Source organism: Bos mutus, chromosome 27 (assembly GCF_027580195.1).
Source record: "Bos mutus isolate GX-2022 chromosome 27, NWIPB_WYAK_1.1, whole genome shotgun sequence".
In the NCBI taxonomy this organism is placed as follows: domain Eukaryota; kingdom Metazoa; phylum Chordata; class Mammalia; order Artiodactyla; family Bovidae; genus Bos; species Bos mutus.
In genome coordinates, this window is record NC_091643.1 from 14,443,550 (window position 1) to 14,470,145 (window position 26,596).

General features: G+C 40.0%; 1 protein-coding gene across 1 annotated transcript in view; it reads right to left on the reverse strand.

Annotated features, from left to right (window-relative positions):
- Nucleotides 1-15,889, reverse strand: part of LOC138985927 (netrin receptor UNC5D-like) — a 52,798-nt gene extending 36,909 nt beyond the window's left edge. Inside the window, exons 1-2 of the mRNA XM_070364111.1 lie at nucleotides 15,721-15,889; nucleotides 15,212-15,430 (exon numbers count right to left, since the gene is read on the reverse strand). Coding sequence (XP_070220212.1) covers nucleotides 15,212-15,430; nucleotides 15,721-15,889 — 388 coding nt within the window. The remainder of the gene's footprint in view (nucleotides 1-15,211; nucleotides 15,431-15,720) is intronic.
- Between the last annotated feature and the right edge of the window lie 10,707 nt (nucleotides 15,890-26,596).

Consider the following 26,596-nt stretch of genomic DNA (forward strand, 5'->3'; position numbering starts at 1 on the left):
TCCATGTATAGAGTCTTCACTCGTGTTGTTGGAAGAGGGTGTTTGTTATGACCAGTGTGTTCTCTTGGCAAAACTCTATTAGCCTTTGCCCTGCTTCATTACATACTCCAAGGCCAAATTTGCCTGTTACTCTAGGTGTTTCTTGACTTCCTACTTTGGCATTCCAGTCCCCTATAATGAAAAGACATCTTTTTTGGGTGTTAGTTTTAAAAGGTCTTGTAGGTCTTCATAGAACTATTCAACTGCAGCTTCTTCAGCGTTACTGGTTGGGGCATAGGCTTGGATTACTGCGATATTGAATGGTTTGCCTTGGAAACGAACAGAGATCATTCTGTTGTTAAATCAGTGCATCCAGGTATAAGGTGGGGTAATTGATATGCCTGAGTTCCCCTGTCATCGAATAAGGAGACTTAGAGACAAGACATTTGGCAATCAGCTCTCGCTGAAGAAGCATTCAGTGAGTCAAAAATCTGTTCAGGCTAAAAAGGAATATATATACCCAGGTCTTCCGCATTTTAGTTGGATTTTTTACCAGCTTAGCCACAAGGGAAGCCCAAGAATACTGGAGTGGGTAGCTTATCCCTTCTCCAGCAGATCTTTCTGACCCAGGAATCGAACTGGAGTCTTCTGCATTGCAGGTGGATTCTTTTTTTTTTAGTTAATTAATTTATTTTACAATATTGTATTGGTTTTGCCATACATTGACATGAATCCACCACGGGTGTACATGTGTTCCCCAACCTACACTCCCCTCCCACCTCCCTCCCCATCCCATCCCTCTGGGTCATCCCAGTGCACCAGCCCCGAGCATCCTGTATCATGCATCGAACCTGGACTGGCAATTCATTTCACATATGATAATTTACATGTTTCAATGCCATTCTCCCATATCATCCTGCCCTTGCCCTCTCCCACAGAGTCCAAAAGACTGTTCAATACATCTGTGTCTCTTTTGCTGTCTCACATACAGGTTTATTGTTACCTTCTTTCTAAATTCCATATATATGTGTTAGTATACTGTATTGGTGTTCTTCTTTCTGGCTTATTTCACTCTGTATAATAGGCTCCAGTCAGACACCTCATTAGAACTGATTCAAATGTATTCTTTTTAACGGCTGAGCAATATTCCATTGTGTATATGTACCATGGCTTTCTTATGCATTCGTCTGCCGATGGACATCTAGGTTGCTTCCATGTCCTGGCTATTATAAACAGTGCTGCGATGAACATTGGGGTACACGTGTCTCTTTCAATTCTGGTTTCCTTGGTGTGTATGCCCAGCAGTGGGATTGCTGGGTCGTATGGCAGTTCTATTTCCAGTTTTTTAAGCAATCTCCACACGGTTCTCCATAATGGCTGGACTAGTTTGCATCCCCACCAACAGTGTAAGAGGGTTCCCTTTTCTCCACACCCTCTCCAGCATTTATTGCTTATAGACTTCTGGATAGCAGCCATTCTGACTGGCGTGAAATGGTACCTCATTGTGGTTTTGATTTGCATTTCTCTGATAATGAGTGATGTTGAGCATCTTTTCATGTGTTTGTTAGCCATCTGTATGTCTTCTTTGGAGAAATGTCTGGATTTTTTACCAACTGTGCTACCAGGGAAGCCCTACATATATATAAGTAAAGAGAAAGAGAGAGAAATACACACACATACAAATTATATATCATCGTGTGGGTGTGCTTACTCATGTCTGACTCTTTGCAACACCACAGACTTTAGCCTGCCAGGCTTCTCTGTCCATGGGATTTCCCAGGCAAGAATACTGGAGTGAGTTACCATTCCCTTCTCCAGGGGATCTTCGCAACCCACTGATGAACCTGTGTCTCTTGTGTCTCCTGGATTGGCAGGCAGATTCTTTACCACTGTGTCACCTGAGAAGCCCAAAGTATATACACATATATATTTTTGTGTGTATATATACACACACAAATATATATTTACATATATATATATACACACATATATATATTTGCATGTGTATTACACACACACTTATTTTTACTTTCTCTTAAGAATATCTAAACCCATCAGCTTCTTCTAGGTTGCAAATGAAGATAAATAGCATCTCAAAATGGTTCAAGGTCATCGTGTTTATAAAGCAGAGAATTTCCTATCCAAACCTTAAAACATGCTTTGAGTTAACCTAGGCACTGTGGTGCTTAAAGGGTACCTGGGGCCTGTTTTAATGAGACAGAGGAAGACAGTCAGACATGGAGTAAGTTTATACTCACAGATCCCTAGAAACAGGAGGCACATCACCCAGGGCTACATGGGGAAGCACCAGGGTCTGTCAGGAGGCAGAGGGGTCAGGAGACATGGGAAAGAGACTTTATTGCAGTTTCCTTGGGAAGAACTGGAGAGGCAAGGTAAAAAGATTTAGAGTTGGTGAGTTTGCTTCATTTCAGTGGACTCTGGGAGAGAATGGCTGTTGCTACTTGTCTGGTACCTGGTCCCAGGTTAGGGCAGGAGAATAAGAGTTTAATAAAAGGAATATTGGGGTAAAGCTCTGTATCTGTTGGTTTGCTTATGAAGGACGTGCTTACAGGTGAGTCATTTGCATCTCTAGGAATGAGCTATCCCTGGGTAAGACAGTCCCTTGAAGGTCAGCGAGACCCTGAGATGTCAGAGAATCAAATACTAAACCTTGATAAACACAGTTACTACACATGGACAGCCATACATTTGCTTTGGAAAGCACAGACAGTTGGCCACAGACTCCCACAGGGAAGGTCATATTGATCTCACCCCATTCATGTCAGGAAGTCTTGCAACCTCTCATTCAGACTAACCGCAGCTGAAAGGGGAATGCTGAAGTCATGATTTCAGCATTACAGTGCCTTGGTTTCAAGTCCTTCAAAGAGGCTCCCTGTGGGTTTGGAGAAGTGGAATGAGTATCAACCAACTATTTCTAAACACAGTATGCTTTGGAAGGTAGTGTTGATGTGTCAGCCTTCTCTAAAAAGCTATAAGTAATTCTGCAATCTACACACCACCCCTCCCCAAAAAAATAGTATAGCATCTCTCTGGCTTAGGCTTTTTTTTTTTTCCTCTAACATGAGGTCTTTAGTCTTGTGAAGCCATCCCCTCTAGGAAAACTAAAAATAAAACTACCATATGAGTCAGCAATCCTACTGGCACAAGTGGGGAAATACCCTGAGGAAACTATAATTCAAAAGGACACATGTACCCCCAGTGTTCACTGAAGGACTGTTTATAACAGTTAGGACATGGGAACAATGTAAGTGTCTGATGACAGATGAATGGATAAAGAAGATGTGGTACATATATGCACAATGGAATATTACTCAGCCAGTAAAAGGGATGAAAGAGAGTTATTTGTACAGACATAGATGGACCTAGAGTCTGTCCTATAGTGTGAAGTAAGTCAGAAAGAGAAAAACAAATACTGTATATGAATCCATATATATGAAACCTAGAAAAAACGGTACAAATGAGCCCAATTCCAAAGCAGAGATATAGATAATGGACATGTGAACACAGCGGGTGAGGGGAGGGCGGTCTGAATCGAGAGCGTAGCATCTTCACATTTACACTATCACGTGTACAATAGGTAGCTAGTGGTAAGCTGCTGTATAACACTGGAAGCTCAGCTGGGTTCTCGACCAGGACCTTCGAGGGGCGGGAGGGGGCGAGTGGGAGGGAGGCCCGAGAGAGGGGATACGTGTCTACTTAGGGCTGACTCACTTATCCAGCAGAAACTAACAACATTGTAAAACAACTGTATTCAAATTAAAAAAGAAGGCCACAAGTGAATTAGCTAACCTCCCCTCTCCCACAAAGTATAGTGTGCTCTCCATACCAGGCCTTTTTCTTCTAACGTGAAGTATTTAGCCTTGTCAACCATACTCTCCAGGAAAACCCGTGGGAAATGGCAGTTTGTCTCCATTATACTTTTCTCCACCATAACAAAAAACATTTCATAAAAATAAAAACTTAAATAGTATATATACTCTCATGAAGTGAAGTGAAGTCGCTCAGTCATGTCCGACTCTTTGCAACCCCATGGATTGTAGCCTACCAGGCTCCTCTATCCATGGGATTTTCCAGGCAAGAATACTGGAATGGGTTGCCATTTCCTTCTCCAGGAGATCTTCCCAAACCAGGGACTGAGCCCGGGTCTCCTGCATTATAGGCAGACATTTTACCATCTGAGCCACCAGGGAAGAGTATATATACTCTCGTAAACCTTCACTATTGTTCTTTGAGTGATATAGTGTGTGTGTGTGTGTGTGTGTGTATATATATATGCATTAATAAAGTGCTTCCCAGGTGGTGTGGTCTTCCCTGGTGGCTCAGATGGTAAAGAATCTACCTCCAATGAGGGAGACCTGGGCTTGATCCCTGGGTTGGGAAGATCGCCTGGAGGAGACAGTGGCAACCCACTCCAGTATTCTTGCCTGGAGAATCCCCATGGACAGAGGAGCCTGGCAGCCCTCAGAGGAGCCTGACAGTCCATGGGGTTGCAGAGAGTTGGACAGGACTGAGCGACTAAGCACAGCGTACAGTTGGTGCAAAGGTAAAGAATCCATCTGCCAATGCAGGAGACCTAAGAGATGCAGGTTTGATCCCCAGGTCCAGAAGATCCCCTGGAGGAGGAAACGGCAACCCACTGCAGTATTCTTGTCTGGGAAATCCCATGGACAGAGGAGCTTAGCGGGCTACAGTCCATGGGATCACAAAGAGTCAGACACGACTGAGCACAGTGTGTACATGCATTAATAAACGTATACACATAAATGTATAAATGTGTGTATTTACATATATACATGAGAAATCACATCTGAGAAACATTCGTTGAAAGCAGCTCTATTTCGGGACACCTTTACCCACCCCCCAGCCCCCCTCAATGAATACTGTTGTAGAGATCATCATCTACTTCTCCATCTCAAGAGATGGCAGCTAACTTGTTCAGAGGAAGTGCTACAGGGGAACAAAAATCCCAGGCAAATGGAAGCTGGCATGTCATAAATAAGACGAGCCGGGTACCTGATAACTTGTGCAACTCTAATAGGCACAGAAAAGTCCAACCCTTTAAATTATTGTGCAAATTATAACCATCAGCCTTTGTTATGGAGGAGAGTCTTACAGAAGATAAAAATATGACTATGGAACTGAAATGCTAATAAGCTTTCTACACTGTGGATGGTTTAGTTGTAGAGAGACGAATGCTGGCAGCAGATGAGTAATTGCTCGGCGTGTACTAAACACAACAGAGCCGCACAGAGCTTCATCATGTGTCACCGTTATTTGTTTAAATGAGAAAAATGCTGACAGCAGTTATTGCTATAATCCCCGTATTTATCAGATAGGAAACACTAGTTACTCTTAGCAGGTCTAATCCTGTTGGGAGAATAAAAGTTAGGGAATTTTCAAACTAATTGAAGTATATGCTTCACTGTTCAGAAAAGAGAGATATAGAAGAAAGAAGAAAACAGAGAGAAAAAGGCTGAATGTTATCAGGTTGACCAAAAAGCCCATTTGAGTTTTTCCCTAAGATGATACAGAGTATTTATTTATGGTCCACTTTTAACAAAAGGGCTCTAGCTTAAGTCCTAACTTGTTCTTTAGAAAAGGGTTCTAGAGTACTACTTAACGTTCAACACCATGCCAACTGCAGCCAGTACCTAACAGCTGTCCCTCTGCTTTTCATCTTCTGATCATTATCAGACTTTTAGGAAGCCCATCAATACCATCCTGCCATGGTTTTTTTCTGCAAACCAGTTCTCAGATGTACCTGGGGATGGGTGCATGGGGAGGGTTTCACATGGTTCTCTGAGGCTAAACACGTCACCACAACTGAATGTTCAGTCTTTGGAAATTCTCTGTAGTGGGATACTCAAATAACTAAATAACCAGATTCAAGGGGAAAAAAGGAGAATCCCTCTTCCTCCTGTAATATTTTCAAACCACACAAAAGTAGTTAAGAGGCTTGCGACTAGATTGTGGTGAACTGTTTTCCAGCATGATCTCCGTGCCCATTTCCCTGGGCTGTTCTAGCCCGTGTCATGCCTAGTCCAGGCCTGGTTTGCTACACTGAGCAGTTTCATGATCGGGAATTAGCCCAGAGAATGAGTCTACTGAGTTAGCTTCCACAGATAAAGCTCCAAAGAACTATTCTAATACAACTTCACGAGTAGCATGGGATCTTGCTCAATTTAGGGCAAGAGAAAAAAAAAAATATCAAACTGCCCACAAGAAGCAACCACCTCTTATTCAAGAACCTCCTTTAACAGACCAGCATATCCTTAGATCCCTCAGTCCCTCTGATGCGTGTACTTTGCTCTGACACAGCCCCATCTCATTCCACTGTCTACTAAGAAGAGGGGAAAAAAGCCCATTCCGCTTGAAGAAGTGAATCCACCATGTATCCAAGGGGCCATTTCCCATTTGTCTCTTACTAGTCCAGGTAGTCAGAGAAGGCAATGGCAACCCACTCCAGTACTCTTGCCTGGAAAATCCCATGGATGGAGGAGCCTGGTGGGCTGCAGTCCATGGGGTCGAGAAGAATCAGACATGACTGAGTGACTTCACTTTCACTTTTCACTTTCATGCATCGGAGAAGGAAATGGCAACCCACTCCAGTGTTGTTGCCTGGAGAATCCCAGGGACGGCGAAGCCTGGTGGGCTTCCGTCTATGGGGTCGCACAGAGTTGGACACGACTGAAGCAACTTAGCAGCAGCAGCAGTCCAGGTAGTAGAGGAGAGTGAAGAAGCTGGCTTGAAACTCAGCATTAGAAAAAATAAGATTATGGAATCTAGTACCTAGTACCACCACTTCATGGCAAATAGAAGGGGAAAAAAGTGGAAGCAACAGATTTTATTTTTGGGGGCCCCAAAATGAATCCACTATGGTGGATAGTGACTGCAGCCATAAAATTAAAAGACGTTTGCTCCTTTGAAGGAAAGCTATGACAAACCTAGACAGCAAGGATCAATTAAAATTTAAAAACAGAGATGTCATTCTGCCAACAAAAGTAGCGGAAGCTATGGTTTTTCTAGTAATCATGTACAGATGTGAGAGCTGGACGATAAGGAAAGCTGAGCGCCAAAGAATGCTTTCAAATTGTGGTGCTGGAGAAGACTCTTGAGAGCCCCAAGGAGGTCAAACTAGCCAATTCTAAAGGAAATCAACCCTGAATATTCATTGGAAGGATTGATGCTGAAACTGTAATACTTTGGCCATCTGATTCGAAGAGCCAACTCTTTGGAAAACACCTTGATGTCTGGAAAGATTGAGGGCAGGAGGAGAAGGGGGCGATAGAGAAAGAGATGGTTAGATGCCATTACCAATTCAATGGACATGAATTTGAGCATGCTCCAGGAGACAGTGAAGGAGAGGGAAGAAGGGTATGCTGTAATCCATGGGGATGCACAGAATTGGACATGATTGGTGACTGAACAACAACAGGAAGCCAAGGTTTAGAGCCCAGAAAGTAGACTCAAACAGTAAGCTTCCCCAAATTTTGAAGAACATATCATTCTTGACTAATCATTATATCATTTGTATGTCCCTTTACTTCTATTAATGTCATCATATCCATCATCTTAAAACGATGGTGTTACTAGTCCTATTATTTTGCTGCAGGTCCCATATCATAAGAAACAGATCAAAGACACAGTTGACAACATACATTATTTTAAAACATTGTACTGAGGCCTCAGATGTGCTTGCTACTTTGCCAGGCGCTGAAGATACTGTGACAAAGCAAATGATGAAGATTCTCGTTCTCAAGGAGCTGTGGATAGAGCAGGAGACACTTCAACCTGCCCAAACGTTGGAGTGTGACAAATTCTACAAGAGGAGAAGCACAGGTGGCCAAAGATCACACAAGATAAGCTTTTAACCTCTCTATAGCACCACCAAAAGCTTCTAGGGTGGGCGCCATTCTACCTACAACCTGAAGGCCCAGTATTTAGCTCAGGGTCTAGGGCAAGGCTCTAGTAAAGACACATGAATCTGATCCGTATTTGAAGTTTTAAAATTTTGAGATGCAAAGAAGCCTTTAGATGGAACTGTGCTTCCATTTCTTAAGGGAGCTTACACGTCTTCAGGCCAACATGCTATACTGAAAGTAGCAAATTAAATGGAGCTAATTGAAAGGTAGATCCATATTTCATTTTACTGGCAGATGCTTAATTAGGGCTAAATGTCTTTTGCCACTTTATCCTAGCAACAAGATTAAAATGTATTTTGATAAAAAAAAAAATCCTCCTTTGAAAGTGCACTATGCCTAATGAATACTCTTTAGTTTCCCCTGGATAATAACCACTCCACGTATCCCTCAGAAGTATGGCAAGTTCAGTCTTAAGTACAGAAACTAAGAATACACCCAAGCTCTCCAGTTTCGTCCTCACCGGAGATTAGAATTAATCATCACAGAGGTGTCTGGCAGAGGAAAGTAAATTAACTCGATAGTGTGGTCTGATAACAGACAGAAGGGAAACTTAAGAGGCAGGAGTAGGGAAGGGAGAGTTATTTAGAGGACAGGACCCCTGAATGACTTACTCAGACCTCACACTCACAGCTTGTGGGTAACCCACTCATGATTTCCAACCCTGTTGCCCCAGTCAATGGCTTTTCATTCCTGCAGACACTACAACAACTTCCTGGTAGTAAATCATCCTGAGATTATCCCACCAATTCTATCTCCCTAGGTGATACCAGGGGCTCTGGGAATCACCAAGACAAAATGTATATCAACGCAGTGAATCCTAGGCAAATGAGATGTCATTCCATGAAAGACAAGTCTTTACCTATTAATAATACAGATGCTGGGAAAGATTGAGGACAAGAGAAGAGGGTGGCAGAGGATGAGATGCTTGGATGGCATCACTGACTCAACGGACATGAGTGTGAGCAAGCTCTGGGAGATGGTTAAGGACAGGGAAGCCTCAGGTGCTGCGATTCATGGGGTTGCAAAGAGTCAGACATGACTTAGTGAATGAACAACAACAACATACCAGCACTTTTTGGAACTGTAAAAGTTCATAATTTTCTATTTGTTTTTAGAAGCATAGAAACTACTACTGCGTCTATTTAAACATTGGTAATACTGTAAAACACAATGAAATGTTTTACAACTGAAAAGATAAAATAACACACAATTTTAGCAGTTTTATATTTATCATTTTGAAGGCTAACCTCGACTGGGAATTTGCTATATACCAGACCTTGAGCTAAGTATGTCACACACATTAGGTTCCACCACCCCTACTATAGTTTCCAGAGTAGATACAATTATAACTGCCATGTTGTACAAGGCAAAGCTGAAGTGAAAGGATACTAAGCAACATACCTACCTTAAGAAAGTCTGTAAATGGATAAACAGATCTCAAAAATGGTAGGTGTCATACTGCACTAATATTGACACTCTTAACCACAGGACTATCCTCAGTTTCTAAAATATCTTTATAATTCCCACTTCGCATAAAGAAACACACTTCTAAATGCTGTATGAACAGAAAAGACTATAAAAGTCCAAAGACACTGCTTAAGAATTTAGGGTTTAGAACAAATATCGGGCTGATATCGTGATTTGCCATTAAATTATATAAGATGGTTAGCTGCCTTCTGTTTCTGCTATGAATGAAATGATATTAAACAGCTTTTTTTTGGTAGGACAGATTTAAATTAGACACACAAGACAAGGTCTGCATGTTCTGTCACAAATTTTGGGAAGGAATTCATAATATTTTCCCGAACACCTTTTTAGAATAGGTGGGTCCTCTCTGAGAAACAGAGTAATGAACAGGATAAAACCTGGGTGGGGTGGAAGAATGTTTCTATAAATGTGAGTTTTAAACCAACAAACTGGTAATGGAACAGTTGAGAGATGGATTTTTCTGTGTTCTGTGGTCTCAAATATATGCTTCCCAAATGTATCCTGGTGATTTGTGAACACTGAAGGTAACTTCAAATTAATGGTTTTCTGGAAGATACTATATCCAAATCCCCATCACCGGCATAGCAAAGTTCTTAGATATAAATTTTAAAGATTTAATACATTTTTATTTCTGTTCTTCTCCCTTTTCTCAACACAATCCATTAACCTTTTCTCCCCAGAGAGTGACTCCAGTTCTTTATGAAGGAAATCTCTCAGTGAAATCCCTGAAATGATATTCTTTAAGAAGAAAAATATTAGTTTACTGGAGTTGAGACTTTTCCCATAATGCATTGAAATACACATTATTTCACTCATTAGAGTTCGATATCTCCAAGGCAGAATAAGAACCAGGGAGGCTTGTTAAGGGAACTCCGTTTTTATTGAACAATAAAGAAGTAGCTAAGCTTATTGATAACTCAAGCTTCCCACAGGCTACATTATCCTGCTTGCCAAGGATGAGTTTTCCTGGTTATTGTTCTTCTCTGTGTATGTGTGTGTGCACACACACTTGCTTATTATATTAAAACTCTTAATTTCTGGGTTATTGGAACAATCCACCCTTTTCTCAGGGGCACGATGCCTGAACTGGGACTGCCTCTCAACTCCAGATGTTAACTGAAGAAAAATAAAGGAAGAAGACTTCCCATATTTCCAAATGAAATGAGGCAGAACAAATGAGAGGGGATTGCTTGGCTTGTGCAGAGAACTACAAGTGTACATTACTAAGAGGTATAGCCATGTCTGTGCAAACACAGTAACTCATGTCAAATAAATTGTGCCTTTTGCAGGAAAGAACTCTTGCTCTGGGTTTTCCAAGCTAAATTGCATGAAAACACACAATCCTTTTTCTTCTTATTTGAACTGTTAGATGACGGGGCCAAATTACCAGAAAAGACCAAAGGCAGTTTGCAGCCTTTAACAACTGAAAGGACTTATTGCTTCCAATTTGGAAATACAAAAGATTCTGTGTGGACTCCCAATACTCCCAGGTCCTATGCATTTCCCATTAGTTCAGTGAAGAAAGAAAACCTGTAAGTAAAAAGGATATCAAAGTTCTCTGGGATTAAAAAATGGAGACCATGTTGGCCAAAGATGTTGAAGCAGATACTTTTCAACTTCTTAACAGCATGGATAATTTTCTGCTGCTGCTGCTGCGTCGCGTCAGTCTACCCCTGGTCAAATGTGGTCCCACTGTTCTTGGTCTCCTGGTGTCATTCACTCCCCCTGGACTGGCAGGAACTATTTTTCAGACCCCATCAAAAGCCATTAAGGCTGTAAGGTAGCCAACTCCTGTTCTCCAGCTCCACAGTGAAGAAACCCAAGGGAGGGGTAATGCATCTAGTTTTCAATACCTGAGGCCATTTTGTTTCCAACCTTAATTGCACTTATGCATTAGTTTGGGGTCTAATATCTCCACTCATCTTGCTCCAGTGTCCACTTTTCCACTGAATACAGAGCTTAGGAAACATAATTGCAGTGTTCGGTAGACAGCGATTTTCATTAAGCACACAGAAGAAAAAAACAGTTTTAGGGAGAGACATTTCTTTTCTATTGATTCAATCAAAATAACTTGGAAGAAAAGGTTGTGCTTATTAAATTCTTTTCAAAAGGTAGTTGTTAAAATTTAAGTTCTTTCTCAAACACTTGTTTTTTAAAATCAGTGTATAATCTCTTCAGATTTTGTCATTTATGATTTTTTTTGTTCTTCCCAGTTCCTTTGAAATTTGTGACTTTTATTGTTCTTTTTTAATTTTATTTTTTTTTTAAGGAAGCAAAGGCAGAGACTTTTACATGGAGGCAGAGAATGTAATCAACGCCGCTGTCTTCAAGACATGGAGTTGCCTAGCAATGAGAAAGGAATTAAAAGCAGGAAGCAATGACAAAACTGAATGTTGTGAAATTACAAGAGGGTAGAGTGTTAAATGGGCCTGCAATATTTATCAAGAGGTTTTTAAATGAGAATGGATATAGGATTTTCTGGCAGTAGTATAAAATAATAGCTGACCATTTTTCAATGTTCTTCCTATCTGTTATTTGCAGCAGTTTACCCAAAGGTTTTCTGCTATTTTCAGTTCATTACTGGCAAAATCTAGGACAGAAATGTCTGAGGAAAAAACACACAACCCTATGGAGCCACTAGTATCTGAGTCCCTCTCCAGTTGGACTAGCTGAGTTTAAGAGACATATACCTTTCATATTTCACATTGTTCTATAGGCTTTTGTCCTATGGGCAATGCTGTTCCCTTTGTTACTCTCTCCCCAAATATCAAGAGTTTTCTTGGAAGTCTTCATGCAAAGGTAAATGAGATTGCTGTTTGTGACTCAAACTCTCTTAACACCAGATTTATTCACCTAGGTCTCTCCATGATCCCAATCTTTGGAACACAGAAGCAAAAACTTTCCCAATACGAAGATTCAGTTTGTTCTTTTCATTGGTTTTGATTTTTGCCAAACCCTTCTTTAAAGGAGGAAACTACACCTGGAATCCTGGAAATGTCTCTATACCTTTAATTGTTACCAACTTCTATCAGTGCTGGATATACAACATAAAATAAGGGATTAGCCCTTGGAGACATGGCTGAGATGGAAAGGAACAGACAAACTCCAGTGGAATAGCGATAAGGATTATACTTGGGAAATTAAACATTAAACAGTTTGATGACAGAAAATGCTGAGACAGGTGATGAAACCCATCCTGATGTCAGTAAGGAAATTTGTCAATATTTTGATTGGGAAGGAGACCATAGGAATCTGTATGGTCCTTTATAGTATCAAGGAAACATATCCATAGTGAAGATCAGGAGATCTGGGTTCTAGCAATAGCTATGCCAAGAACTACTTGTGTTTCTTGGAACCTTTTATTTTAATAAACAAAACAGAGCTGTTACGTTGACCACTGAGATCCCTTCCCATCCTCACATTTAGAAACTGGAATTCTAAGCATGCTTTTGGTCTGAAGAATAGTATATCTAAAACAAGCACTTCTGTTTTCTTCCTCATTCTAATTCCAAAGTGCAATGATTAGGGAATTGTGATTCTCTACCTTTTGATACATTTATGCTACAAACCCAAATTAGCTCAGAACTGCATAATCGTTAGCACTGTTGATATATATGTTCAGTTCTTTGCCTCCTTCATTGTTCCTAGGCAGAGACAGAGTAATATCTGAAGATCTTTATGGAATGATTTTCACCCTCTGCTTTGGAACACAGCATACCCTGCTTACTTCCTTGTTGGGTGCGGATGTTCCTCTTCTGACTCCTCAGGAGGTGTGTCTGCGTCTCTAGGTCCATTTTCTTGTCATATTGCCCATTCTCTCTTGACAACTCCTCCATCTCCATGGGTTCACTCTTTACGATGAGGGCCTTAGTTCCAGATCTATATCTCTTCATTATCCCATAAGTATTTCAAGTATAGTTTGTTCAAACAATGATCTCAGACTTTTCTCCTTGCTAATGTGATTACTAATATTAATTGCATAACCCTTTTCCTTCTGTTAAAAGATTCATTTTTATTTCTCCATTCATTCAATCATTCAGCTATTAAGTCCGATTTGTGACACTGCTTGTCACATTAGCTATCTAGTTCTTATTTCTGTGGCCATTTCTCAAGAAGCAGACCTTACTTTCTCAGCTGAATTACTCAAGTCTCTTAACTTCTCCATTCCTGCTTCTCCTTACCATCCCAAAGGCTTGTTCCAGATTCATCTTTTGAAGTATAGTTTCAAAGCCATTGCATTCCTGTATGTCAATATAATCAATCCCTACCATTAAGAAAATATCCATAAAATTGAGTAAAGGACTTCTTGCTCTGATATTTGAGGTCTTTCATGCCACTAATTCAGCTGTTTTCCAGCTATCAACTGCTATCTCCTGTATCAATTTTATATTTCAACCAAACCAAACTAAGTAGAACACACACTCAGCTTTCTTTCATTTGCTAATATTGACCACTGAGACCCCTCTCTCTTCAATAGAGTGTAGCATCAATTATGCTTAATAGAATTACATATTCAATGCTCCTTTCAAATGCTATGCCTTCCACACCTTTCCTGAGAGTCCCAGTTAGACATGATTTTTTAAAATCCTCCCTAGCACCATCTACTTCTCTTTAGATATTTATCATAACTTCATTTGCACTTATACTGGTCATAATATATTAGTAGCTTATAATAGGTCATACCTATTAGTAGGTATGAAGGTCTACATCAGAGTTTGCCTCCTCCCCTTCCTGGAATACTCTGAAAGACTTAGCTTAGTGTACTAATCAGGACTGGTATATAGTTAATAAATTAAGCTGATACAACTTCCTAATTATTCATGACTTTATTTATTCCAAATCTGACATCTAGTAAGTTTAGAACTAATAAAAATCAATAACATAGAGTAACATCAAATTGGATTTAGGATGAGGCTAAATTTTCTGTTAGTCTGAGAAGCCAAAGTTCAAAAGCATATACTATTTTTATTATATGCTAAAATATAAAAGTAATACATTTTGAAAGTTTTGAGTCAAATGATCTTATTTAGATATCCAGCACAAGCCCACAGTTCACTTAATCTCTTTGAGCCTCCGTTCCCTTATTTATAAGAAGGCAATAACAGCATTATTTATCCCAGAGGGCTGTTGAGAAGACAGTAGGATAATGTGTATCAGAAGCTTAGATAAGGTCTGGTTAAATAGTAAGTGCTCAATAAATATTAGCTAATATGATCACTATTCTCATCATCACTCCTCACCAGACAAATCAGCCAGCTAATAAAGATGGTCCTGAAATTCTTTTATACAGGAGATCCTATTCAAATCTGGTCTTCTAATGTGAACTTCTTTATCATTACACAGTAATCAAAAGAACTCAGACGACTCAGAAACCATCAGCTGTAAAGAATGAAGCATACAAGAATAATAGCCAGGAAGAAAGATTAGAGAAACTGAATTTAGGCTGCTTAAAAGGGTGCTTCTTGAAAGATTTATGTCATGAAAAAAATATTCAGAATTCAGAAAATGAAAACAGTGACTGCCTGATTTTATTTCCAGGGAGAATATTAACTTTTATACAAAATTAGGTCTTAATGTGATATAGAGCAGGAAAATAAAAAATGCTCGTCTACCATATTGGAGTAGACCAGCAGGAGTGTTGTGGGGTCATTTCAAGACACGACTTCCTCTTATATTCCTCGGATACTGTTAACATGACTTCACTCAAATAAGGCGTCTGACTTAACACAGGTTTCCCCAGTCATATTGACAGAAAAATCTGAGAAGCCACCACAGATTCTTCCGTTGCTTCCCATTCTTACCTGAACTCTCATCCAGACTCTCCTCAGAGACATGCTCATTCTGATGGACCCACTCGCCGTTGCATTTGAAGAATATCTGCATGGCTGGCCTTGCTTTGCACCTCAGTGCAATGGGGTTGCTCTTGATGATATAAGCATCGTCTGGCTCCTCTATGAAATGAGGCAGAGTTCCAGGAGCCGATGGGATGGAGTCAGGGAGGACTTCACCACTGTCAGTTCCTGTGAAATGGAAGGAGGTGTCAGAACAGTCTACATTGGCAGCACCTGCATCCGGGTGAGAAACACAACCGGCTCTAAGAATCTGTACTGGAAAACTCTGCATCCTAATCAGCACGCCCGCAAGGCCTATGCAGAGGAATTAGTGTCTAGAGATTGAATTCGCGTGATAGGGTACCTTTAGCCTAACACACATCCAGGGTTATTGGACAACTGAAGATAATGAATAGGAGCCCTCCTCTAACTACAGCTTTAAATCTTTATATTTTTGTTGACAGAACTGAGAGAGATACCTGTGGCTGAATCTTGAGATTCAGCCTGGTGAGTGGTTACCTCGAAGTATTCAATGAGGGCCCCCAGCTGCCTCAAAATGCTGAAATAATGGAGAGAATAGATCTGGTCTTCCCATACATGAGTATGAATAATGGTGATGTTGGTGGAGAATGGTCGGTCATAAGACATGTCCAAAGGATTGGCAACTGTCCACTTTCTTTACCTATGAACCTTGGAGACTGGTGTTCAACCTTGGATATAGTTTCATTTCCAAACTTACCAAACCTTCTAAAGGGAATGTGTATTTCTTCTGCTTGTCTTAGACCATCATTCCCTGCCCCAACATTTCTACCCATGGATGACTTCATTTTGAAGGCTAGGAACCAAAACAAATCACTAACAAGCTATAGTTTAAGACCTATAGTTACATTTGCTCAAAGTGAAATAAATATGTCTCCCCAAGTATAGGAAAGTGATGAGTGGAGAGAAATAATACGAAAAGGAAAAAGCAGGAGCCAAGACCTTGCTCCACTGCCGCTTTACTCTATTTAGCAAGGACTTGAGCCCCAGGAAACTAGCACACGGCCAAGGGAAGAAAGACATAACTACTGAGCAATGTGGAGCATAACCAAGAAGAACCCTATTTTATGCCTTCCCATGGCATTCCGGAGAAAGAACAAGCAAATACCAAGTATTGGTATTGATCTTCAATACCAAGATCAACTCTGCCCAAGAGAGGGTTTCTCTCATTCAAAGCAAACCAGTCTTTATGACAAGCTTGAGAAAAGGGACCTAATGAAACCAGCAGAACAAAATCCAGGTTATTAGGAGAGAGTCTGGAGGCCAGGAGGTGTCTGTGTCCTAACCTGGCTTCTTGGGTGCCATCATTGTAATTCTGAACAAACACAGACATTTCTATACACTGGAGTCAAGAAGCTAAATGACTAAGCACTCTCAAGGGTAAACAAAACTCACAACATTAGGTGGAATGTCCTTTTTAAGAGCCTGTAGTGGGTATCATCAAAGACAAAAGCACATAGGAGGAATGAATGCCTGTAATTTTGTGTTTGTGTAAAGAAAAAAGAAATAAAAGGCACTGAGTTATGGGAAAGACTGTTCACCAACAGGAATACATAAGTACTACACCACTGAAATAAATTAAACACAAGAGCTTGATTCTCCAAACTATTTTTTCATTAAATATATCAAATCAAGGTGTGGGGGGGGTTCACATATTAAAGAGCTTGAGATTTATAAGTTTTCAAATACATTTGTAACAGAAAAGTTAACTCATGTTAATAGAAAAGTTAACTCACAAGATGAAAAAACCATCATTAAAGCCAATATTCCAAATAATGAGAGAGCAAACAGTTTAAGCCATAAAAGTTTGATAAACTCCTTCAAAAAATAAAATATGTATCTATCACATGGAAAAAGAAGGGTTTCAGGAGAGAATCTGAGAAGTGTTTTTTTTTTAATGTTTTAAATTATATTTACAATGGGCTTCACAAAATATGTCACATATTAATTCATTTTGTTAATGACTGCTCAAACAATTTCCATCTTCAATAAATACCAAGTCTCCTCAGGCTTCTGTAAATCCATGCACTAGAGGAAATGGCAGAGGTAATAAAAGACTTTATATGGGCATCAAATAGCTCACACTCCCATCAGGGGTTTGAGTTTTGTCCAAAGTAATTCACTGATACAGAAAAGGGTCACCCGACGAACAAATACAAAGCCCCAAAGTGGTAGCCCAAGTGAACACAGGTGTGCATTACCCGCTGCTGTTCAGTTAGTATCAATAACAATGCATAAATGTGAGAAGAGACTACTGAAATGGGGTGTGGGCGCAGAAAACACTTTCTAAGTAAACAGACAATATTAAACCAGCCTAAGTAAAATGACTGGAATATAAGATAAATCGCGCTTTAACCATCTGAGCCCCAAAACACACAGAGATCTGAAAGCAGTTAGGATAGCTTCCTGCTACTTTAATAAAGTGCCTTTTGATAAAATAGTTCAGCCTTCAGAGAGTAGAAGAGTGGAACGGGAAAGGCTGCTTGAAGTGTCCTGGCTGTTCCGAGGACGTCCATTAAGAATCAATCAACCTTAATTATAAAATAGAAACGGACTCATAGACAGAGGTAACAAAGTTACGGTTACCACAGGGGATATGGCAGGGTATAAACTAGGAGTTCAGGATTAATGGATATACACGACTGTATAAAAAATAGATAAACAGTAAGGACCTACAGAACAGCACAGGGAACTATGTTCAATACCTTTTAACAGCCAACCTATAATGGCAAAGAATCGTGGTACAGGGCAGTAATATGTATGTGTACACGCACACACACACACACACAACTGAATCACCCTGCTGTACACTTGAAACTAACACAACACTAACTAAACTTCAATTTTTAAAAAAAGGAAAAGAAATTAAAAGAATCAATCAATCTCAACGTTCAGAGGAGGAAAAAAAAAGGCTGAATGTAGCATTCTATCTTAACTATTATTGAAGCCACATAAATATCATGTATATTTACGGAAAAGGCCAGGTTTCAGGAAAACAAAAAGCAACAACAACGAAAGTCAATTTGTGCTGGTAAGAGTGGAGAGGTGAGAGATTGTAGGCATACATTTGTACACATATTACCATTTCTTTGCATCCTTCTGACAAAAAATGAAGTGAAAACAGAAGAGCGCTAGTGGTTAAAAAAAAAATCTGCCTGTGAATGCAGGACACTTAAGAGACTACAGGTTCAATTCCTGGGTCGGGAAGATGCCCTGAAGAAGGGCACGGCAACCCACTCCAGTATTCTTGCCTGGATAATAGTCACAAAGTGGCCAACAGACTGAAGCTACTTACCAGGCACACGGAAGAGTTACCTATTTTCCTTTTTCTCCCCTGGTTTGCTTTGTGTGCATCCTGAAGTGTTGGGGGTGGTGTTTCTCTCACACTGATTATCTCCGGCTTCCCCTCATGAGGACCCTCCCTAGGGTCAGGCTTGAATTCCTGGTGAAGCAGTGCCCTGCCCTTCAGATGCTCCCCTCATAAAGTGAAGGCTGCTCCCCTGCAGACACCCCCTTCTTAACCCACTGGACTAGGAAGTTGCCAACAGAAGTTCCAAGCTGGGACCTAGAAGTTGCTAACAACCAGAATAGAAAAGAAGATGAAATAATTGAAAAGAATATGAAAAAGAATGTGTGTGTGTATATATATGTTAAACTGAAACACTTTGCTATACAACAGAAATGAACAGCACAAATCAAATACACTTAAATAACATTAAACAAAAGTTACTGACAAATCTGAAGAATTGATGCTTTTGAACTGTGGTGTTGGAGAAGACTCTTGAGAGTCCCCTGGACTACAAGGAGATCCAACCAGTCAATCCTAAAGGAAATCAGTCCTGAATATTCATTTGAAGGACTGATGCTGAAGCTGAAACTCCAATACTTCGGCCACCTGATGCAAAGAGCTGACTCATTGGAAAAGACCCTGATGTTGGGAAAGATTGAAGGCAGGAGGAGAAGGGGACAACAGAGGATGAGATGGTTGGATGGCATCACTGACTCAATGGGCATGAGCTTGAGTAAACTCCGGGAGTTGGTGATGGACAGGGAGGCCTGGCCTGCTGCGGTCCATGGGGTTGCAAAGAGTCAGACACGACTGAGCGACTGAACTGAACTGAACTGACAAATCCTAGGCCTGGAGGCGAGTGGCGGGGGATGGCTTACTTTAATAAATGATCATATGGAAGACTGCATGGGTATTTTAGACTTCAAGGTAAACTTACTTGGAATCTCAGTACACTGACCACTGCTTTATAACTCAGATTGTACTTTTAAACTCAGTGTGACAAATGCTGATGACAACTGCCTTCTCCTACTTGGTAGAGGAATGAAAAGTCACAGACTGAGTTTACTTCTTCCCAGGTGGCAGGGCCACGTGACACCCATCGATGGCCAGTGAGTCATAAACAGACGTTTCTGAGAAAGCTTTTACTTTCCTGATAGAAGGAATACATGTGGTGGGCATCAACCTATCTTTTGTTCCTGCTGTAAGTGAGGAAGAGCACCGGGAAAAGCTGCAGAAGGCACAGACAACCAGCTCTGACAACACAGAGGCTGAACACACATCAGGAGGCATTCACCTCCAAAGAATCTGTCAGCTTTCCCCCGTTGTTTCTGCAGGAAACACTCACTGATACTCAAGATCTTCTGTTTGAAAGCCAGAGTGTGAAGCTTCACTCTATCAAATCCCAATGCTCACAGCGTTAAGTATTCGGGGAAGCTAAAAACAAAACACGGAAAGCAGGTTTTGTTGTTGTTGTTAGTTGCTCAGTTGTGTCCAGCTCTTTGTGATCCCACGAACTGTAGCCTGCCAGGGTACTCTGTCTATGGTATGCTTCAGGCGAGAATACTGGAGTGGGGAGCCATTCCCAAGTGGTCAGGATCTTACCAACCCAGGGACCGAACCTGAGTATCTTACATTGCAGGAAGATTCTCTACCATCTGAGCCAGCAGGGAACTACGTTAGCAGAGAGTAAAAATAAGAGCTGCCATGTATTGAATGGTTATAGGGTTATGGTGATAAGCCTTCTACATGGATTAAGTCATTTAAACTTTATAACATCTAAGTGGCGGGTTGTTGAGTACCACTTTCTGCGTTTGAGAAAATGCTTCAAATATATGTCTTATCTAAAGTTATGTTGCTAGTAAGTGGGGACTGAATTTGAATGCAAATCTGACTCAAACACCTCACAATTCCATTTCAGTTCAAGTGAATGGGCCCTTAGAAGTCTGATAGTGTCATTGAGTGAGTGCCTACATTATGGCAACGATGAAGTGAAAGCGAACTCCCTCAGTCGTGTCTGACTCTTTGCGACCCCATGGACAGCCTAACAGACCGTCTGAGCCACCGGGGCACTCAGTGTTACACAGCTCAAAAAACCAAAATATGAGAAGCTAAAGGATCTGTGTGGCTCCTCACCTGCTTACATTACATGTAACATTCATCTTCAGGGTCACTCAGTGATCCCTTTGGCTGGACTGTGATTCCAGGTCTGTATGAGTGTGTTATGGACACACCCAGAAAAGGTCTCCAGAAAACACTTGAGAGAACAGCACAGCAAGGACTCGACTGATTAGAGTCGACTGACCAGGCATCCTCACTAAAGTCAGGAACAGACAAAGCAGTCAGAGAACGAGCATGGCTGAGAATAAAATGAGAAGGGTTTTGCAATGTTTCCTTTAGCAATAGCTTCCCCTCTCTTAAGCAGGAACAGTTAACGACTAAAACTCCAATTAAAATACAAGGAGTATACCACGATGCAGTGAACGTCAGTAAAAATAAAGGGACTGGAACCGGGGCTTTTGTCATTTTATATTTAACCAGGTTGAACTGCCAATGTTGGATGGTTTGAAATGTGAAGTCTGTAACAGGACTGGGCACGGCAGAGGAACAGTCATTCCAAACTGGGACTCATAAAACCCTGGAACATCAGGGCACTGGCATTTCATGGGTTAGAGTATGAACGAAGTTGAGCTTTAACATATTCTGAGAAATTCTAAATTATTTTCATACCTTTTCCCCAAGAGTATTTTGAAATACATTTCATTTTTTTCTCTTCTGTCTCCAAAGAGCACTTCTCGCTGCAACAAAACATGCATTTGTGTTTGCAAGTTCCACCAATAACTCTGCCATAAAGCAAAGAGTAAGTCCGGTAAAACAAAAGATCTTTCAGAATCAAATAACCTGATTTAAAGTCTGGTTTAACTTTGTGGCCTTGGGTGAAGAACTTAATTCTGAAGTTCCATTTTTCTCATTCATAAAATGGGTACCCTGTGATGGTAAAGTGAGATAATATAGGTGATAAAATACAGTAAGTAATAAAATGTTATATACATTTAATTTGCCACCACTGACTGCCATCAGTATCATTGCCTGGATAAAGACCGTCAAACAAAAGAGAAAGAATTATAACTATGATTTAGATTTCCACTCCAAACTTATTACCCCAATATTCATATTTCGGTTTTGTGATGGTTATTATTTTCATCCCAGTGCTCGTCATGATACAAACTGTTGTTTATACCATTTCTGTTTGCTACCCATATGTATGCTAGAGCAATTGTGTTAGGTCACCAACTCTGAAAACACACTGAGGCATTTATTTATTCAACAAACATATAGTAAACTGTTAAACCATACGCCAGGCACATGGTTATCCTGCAAAACTATGTAATAATATACAATGGATTTCCTGTTGGCCAGATTCCAAAACTACCGGCTTTAACAGGCAAGCAGTTATTAAACGTAGGAAACTGCGTAGTATTCCAGGGTCCCTTTCACTGCAATATTTAAATGAAGTCAAGGCACCTTACAAATAGCTAAATTTCATTCAATGTCTGGAAACTATTCGGTCCATGGCAATATTTAAGTCAGAGAACAAATCCACACCTTGGAAACCAAGTTACATAATCAGAGACAACACAATAGAGCTGGCTTCTCTGCTTTTGTTTATGTAAATGTGTCTTGACTCCATATGGTTTCTTAATTAGGTAAGGGGTGCATTGTATCCATTTAATGCAGAACAACAGCCGGAATTTTACATACCAAATATTTAATGCAATTTATGAAACAGACTCTTTCTCTAGGCTCCAATAAAAGTTTTTTTTTTTAAACTCAGAAATGATCTGCCTTCTTCCCAACCTCTAATAAAAATGGAAATGTTTTATATCATCTCATTTGCATAGTTCACCTCACTTGTATCATTCTTATACATGGTCTAGGATATTATTCCATTGAGCAGATTTTAAATTCTGCAGAGTAGATGGTAAACAACACTGACAATGTATTCAAAGAAATCTGAAAAGTCCTTCTCAGTTCCTCACACAAGAAACTTCAGATTTCAGTAGAGGTTGTGAAAGCATCATTTCCCAGGCTACCACAATTTGCCTTAACATAGTCAGTCTTTTTGTTAAACTGACATACGGGTACATCCTTACTCAGGTTAGGCAGTGTTCTAGGTACTGGACATTGAGTCCCAAGATAACTAAGACAGTCAATTTCCCCAAGGAGCTCCCTGATTGAATTTGTTGTTCAGTCGCTCAGTCATGTCTGACTCTTTGCGACCCCAGGGACTGCAGTGCAACAGCCTTCCCTGCCCTTCTCTAGCTCCCGGAGTTTGCTCAAACTCAAGTCTGCTGAGTCAATGATGCCATCCAACCATCTCATCCTCTGTTGTCCCCTTATCCTCTTGCCCTCAATCTTTCCCAGCATCAAAGTCTTCTTCACTGAGTCGGCTCTTTGCATCAGGTGGCCAAAGTATTACCTGTCTCTGATGAATGAGAGACAAATAATTACTGAACAATGACAAGCATGCCAAGAGTAGATGGGAAGTATATACAAAATATCACAAGGCACAGAGGAGAGAAAGCCCAGCTTTGCTTAGGAAGGTCTGTGGCAGCCATTGTGGGGAAGATTACATTTCAGCATAGTTTGATGTAGGAGTTGAAATGGGCAACATATGGGGAAGGTGTTCCAACTGAGGGCATGGTGAGTGCATATGTGTGCCATGAGTGCACAGAATGGGCACTGAAGAGTTAGGTAGAACAAAATATCACGTTCCTTCCAATTCACAGTTTATAGAGTTGACTTTGACATTGGTACTAAACTATTGGACCAACTTGGCTCCAACATCTCTTATTTCTACGTGCCTTTCATTACGTTTTCTGAGATGCAGACACAGAGTAATCACCATATCAAAGAAAGACAGCTGTCTCAGTTTATTGCATGAGCCCTAAGGCCACTTTAAAGTCACTCCCTGTGTATGCTGAGGAGGAAACCATGCTTGTTCCAGTACTGAGGAAGGAGTTGTTTTTTTATCCAGCCACACCTACACAAGTGACATTTCTCCCAAGGCCACAGGGGAAGCTTTTTGTTGTTGTTGTTTTGGTTTGGTTTTTAAATCATCCACTATTTTAAGCTCTTGCTTGAGTCATCTGCACAACTGACTTCTGAAATTGGGATGAAGCCAGAGATTTTACACGAGTTCTGATGGCGCCTTGTCCCTTAACGGAAACCAGAAATGTGCAATCAGATTTAGCATGAGACACCTGTTCCCATAATAACAGTCTGTCCAAAGAGACTCTAAAATGAGGCCAAATTTAGCCCAGTGGTTTTCAATGTGCGATGGGATTACTGATGATTTAAATTTTAAGTGTTTTGCTTTTTTATTATTTTTAAATGCATTCTTAAATAAACACTTAGAATCAGAAAACACACGTACACACTATTCTAGTGCAAGACTATGGAAGTCTCAGTAAACTATACTATGGCAACTTCTAGATTTTACTTCATGCTGTCCAACTCCTAGTATGTTGAAATTCATGAATCACGGCAGAAATAAATGGTAAATATGTCCCTGGGGGGAAAAATGGAAAGAATTTGATTGACAGGTTGATAAAAATTCATTTTAAAATGTAAACATAAAAGGGTAATATTTTGTTGAAAACCAGGTTTGAGATAAAGCTTAAAGATCATTTCTTAATTTTTCACCCCACAATAGATACATTTATGTATGAATGTGGGCCACTGATTAGACTTCAAATTCATGTGAAAAACTAGTGCGATTTGGGAATGGTTTTGCTTTCAGAGTGCTATCACTTTTCATCTGTAACTGACAGTTTTCAAGAGTGAAGCCATTCATAGCTATGGAAAAATGGTTGTTTTAATACAACATTGAATGATAGAAAAGCAAACAATCCAACAGCATTCTCATATTTTTCATTCTTGGAAAATTACCTCTCAGGAAGTGGTTGGTGTTTTATGTTCTGCACATTAATATGGCAGGGACTTTCAATCTTTGTAGGACAAAAAGAAACAAAAACATAAGGAACAGACACTAAACTCCCTTTGAAATAAATACACTTCCATTAGATGTCAGGTCACATTAAAAAAAAAAGCAACTTAGACTGTGATCATTTAGTCACATATCTGAATAAATAAGGGGTGATTTGATTGGAACACAGTTTGATATAATTTTTTTCCTATGTGACCTGGACTCGGGCAAAATAGAGTGGGAGTTCACCTTAGATAAAATCTGGGCCAACTCTCTTATCCTACAAATAATCGAGGCCCTCAGAGGTTAAACAACTTGCTAAAGAATTCCAAGGAGCAGATTTGGTGGAAATCTCTCTATTGACTTCTAAAAGAGTATTTTCCCCATTATACTATGCTGCTTTTGTTTGGGTGGGCCACAAAAGATTAAATTTATAACTACATTCTGTATTGCTGTCTACTGAGAAACTCTACCGAGGAAACAATCTTGTAAAATCTTTTATGAGGACATTGTAACTGGCAAATATTTTAGCAAAGTCAAATACAATGCAAAAACATCTTTAACATTTGATGATGTATTTTGTATTGAAAATCATGGCTTATTATGTTGATAAAAATTATAGAAAAGTACAAATAATATGTGTATTTTAAGAAGACATCATCATCCATTGTTATCAAGTTCCCCAAAACTAATACTATTAATAATTTGGTATATTTCATTTTCAGATCTTTTTCAAATATATATTTAATATTTTGACTTTCTTTGAATAGGGTGTGTGTATGTGTGTATATACATATACACACCCATATATATTTCACATATATTTCAAGATGTTATCTCGTTTTGTCATAGTATTATTAATTTTTCATTAGGCCAATTCTCAATGATTAAGAGTAGATATATCAGTTTTGTTTTTGCTAATTTCTTCACTATTTAACATTTCATTATTGCTTTCTAAATAATACAATTGAATTTTCTTCTATATTTTATTATTTTTGGCCATAGCACGTGGCATGTGGGATCTTAGTTCCCTGGCCAAGGATGGAACCCACATTACTGACACTGCAAAGCTAAATCGCAACCACTGGACTGCTGGGAAGTCCCCATTTAGTTATTTCTAAATGTTAGATTTATAGCACTGATATTTCATCTATACCATCTATATCCTGATTACACATGAATTTACATTGCTAGCAGAGTTCTCTCTCTGCAGCTTCACACTTGTACAGTAACTTGCCTCTTGCTGTATTCACCTCAATTTTCCATAGATCCCACTGACTCCTTATGCCTAAAACAGAACGTATGGCTTAGCCCCTCACATCCTCTATTTGGCTCAGTTGCCCTAAAAAAACAAAAAAGACCCTAACATTCACTGAGTTCCCTAAGCTGGAACCCGGACATGACCTACTTTTCCTTTGCTTGCCAAACACCCAATTCATCACAAGGTCCTACTGGTTCTGTCTCCTAAATTCACTACTAGCCCTGTATCTCTATTCCTACTAAACTAGTCAGCACCATCACTCCCCTCAATCATGACAGTTGGTCCTGTCTTCATCATCATTCTTATTTGCCCTCCTTACATCCATTCTATAAGCAGAATGAACTCTGTCAAATGCAAATTCAAACATGGCATTCTGTCTTAAAAGCCGTCAATCCTTTGGCTAAGATTCCTATTTTCTGACATGGCTTTTGAGCAAGACTTTTCATGATCTGGTCCACACTTAACATCTCTAGCTTTGTGACCAATCACTTCACCTCCAGGAGGCTAGAGGGAATCTCCCTCAGTTCTTTCAAGGGTCAAATGATCTTCACCTGGAAACACACCCATGTTTTCCTTCTGCCCTCAGTACCATCCCCCCACTTTGCTTATAGCCTATTCTTGTCCTTCAGGTTTAACTTAGTTGATACTGATCATATAAGACCTTCTGGAACCACAAAAATTCTGACTCTGGGTCACCTATTTCCTTGTCTTTACATAATGATCTGTACTAATATGCAGTTATTCATATATATCATTGCACCTTCCTCTAGACTTGAAGTT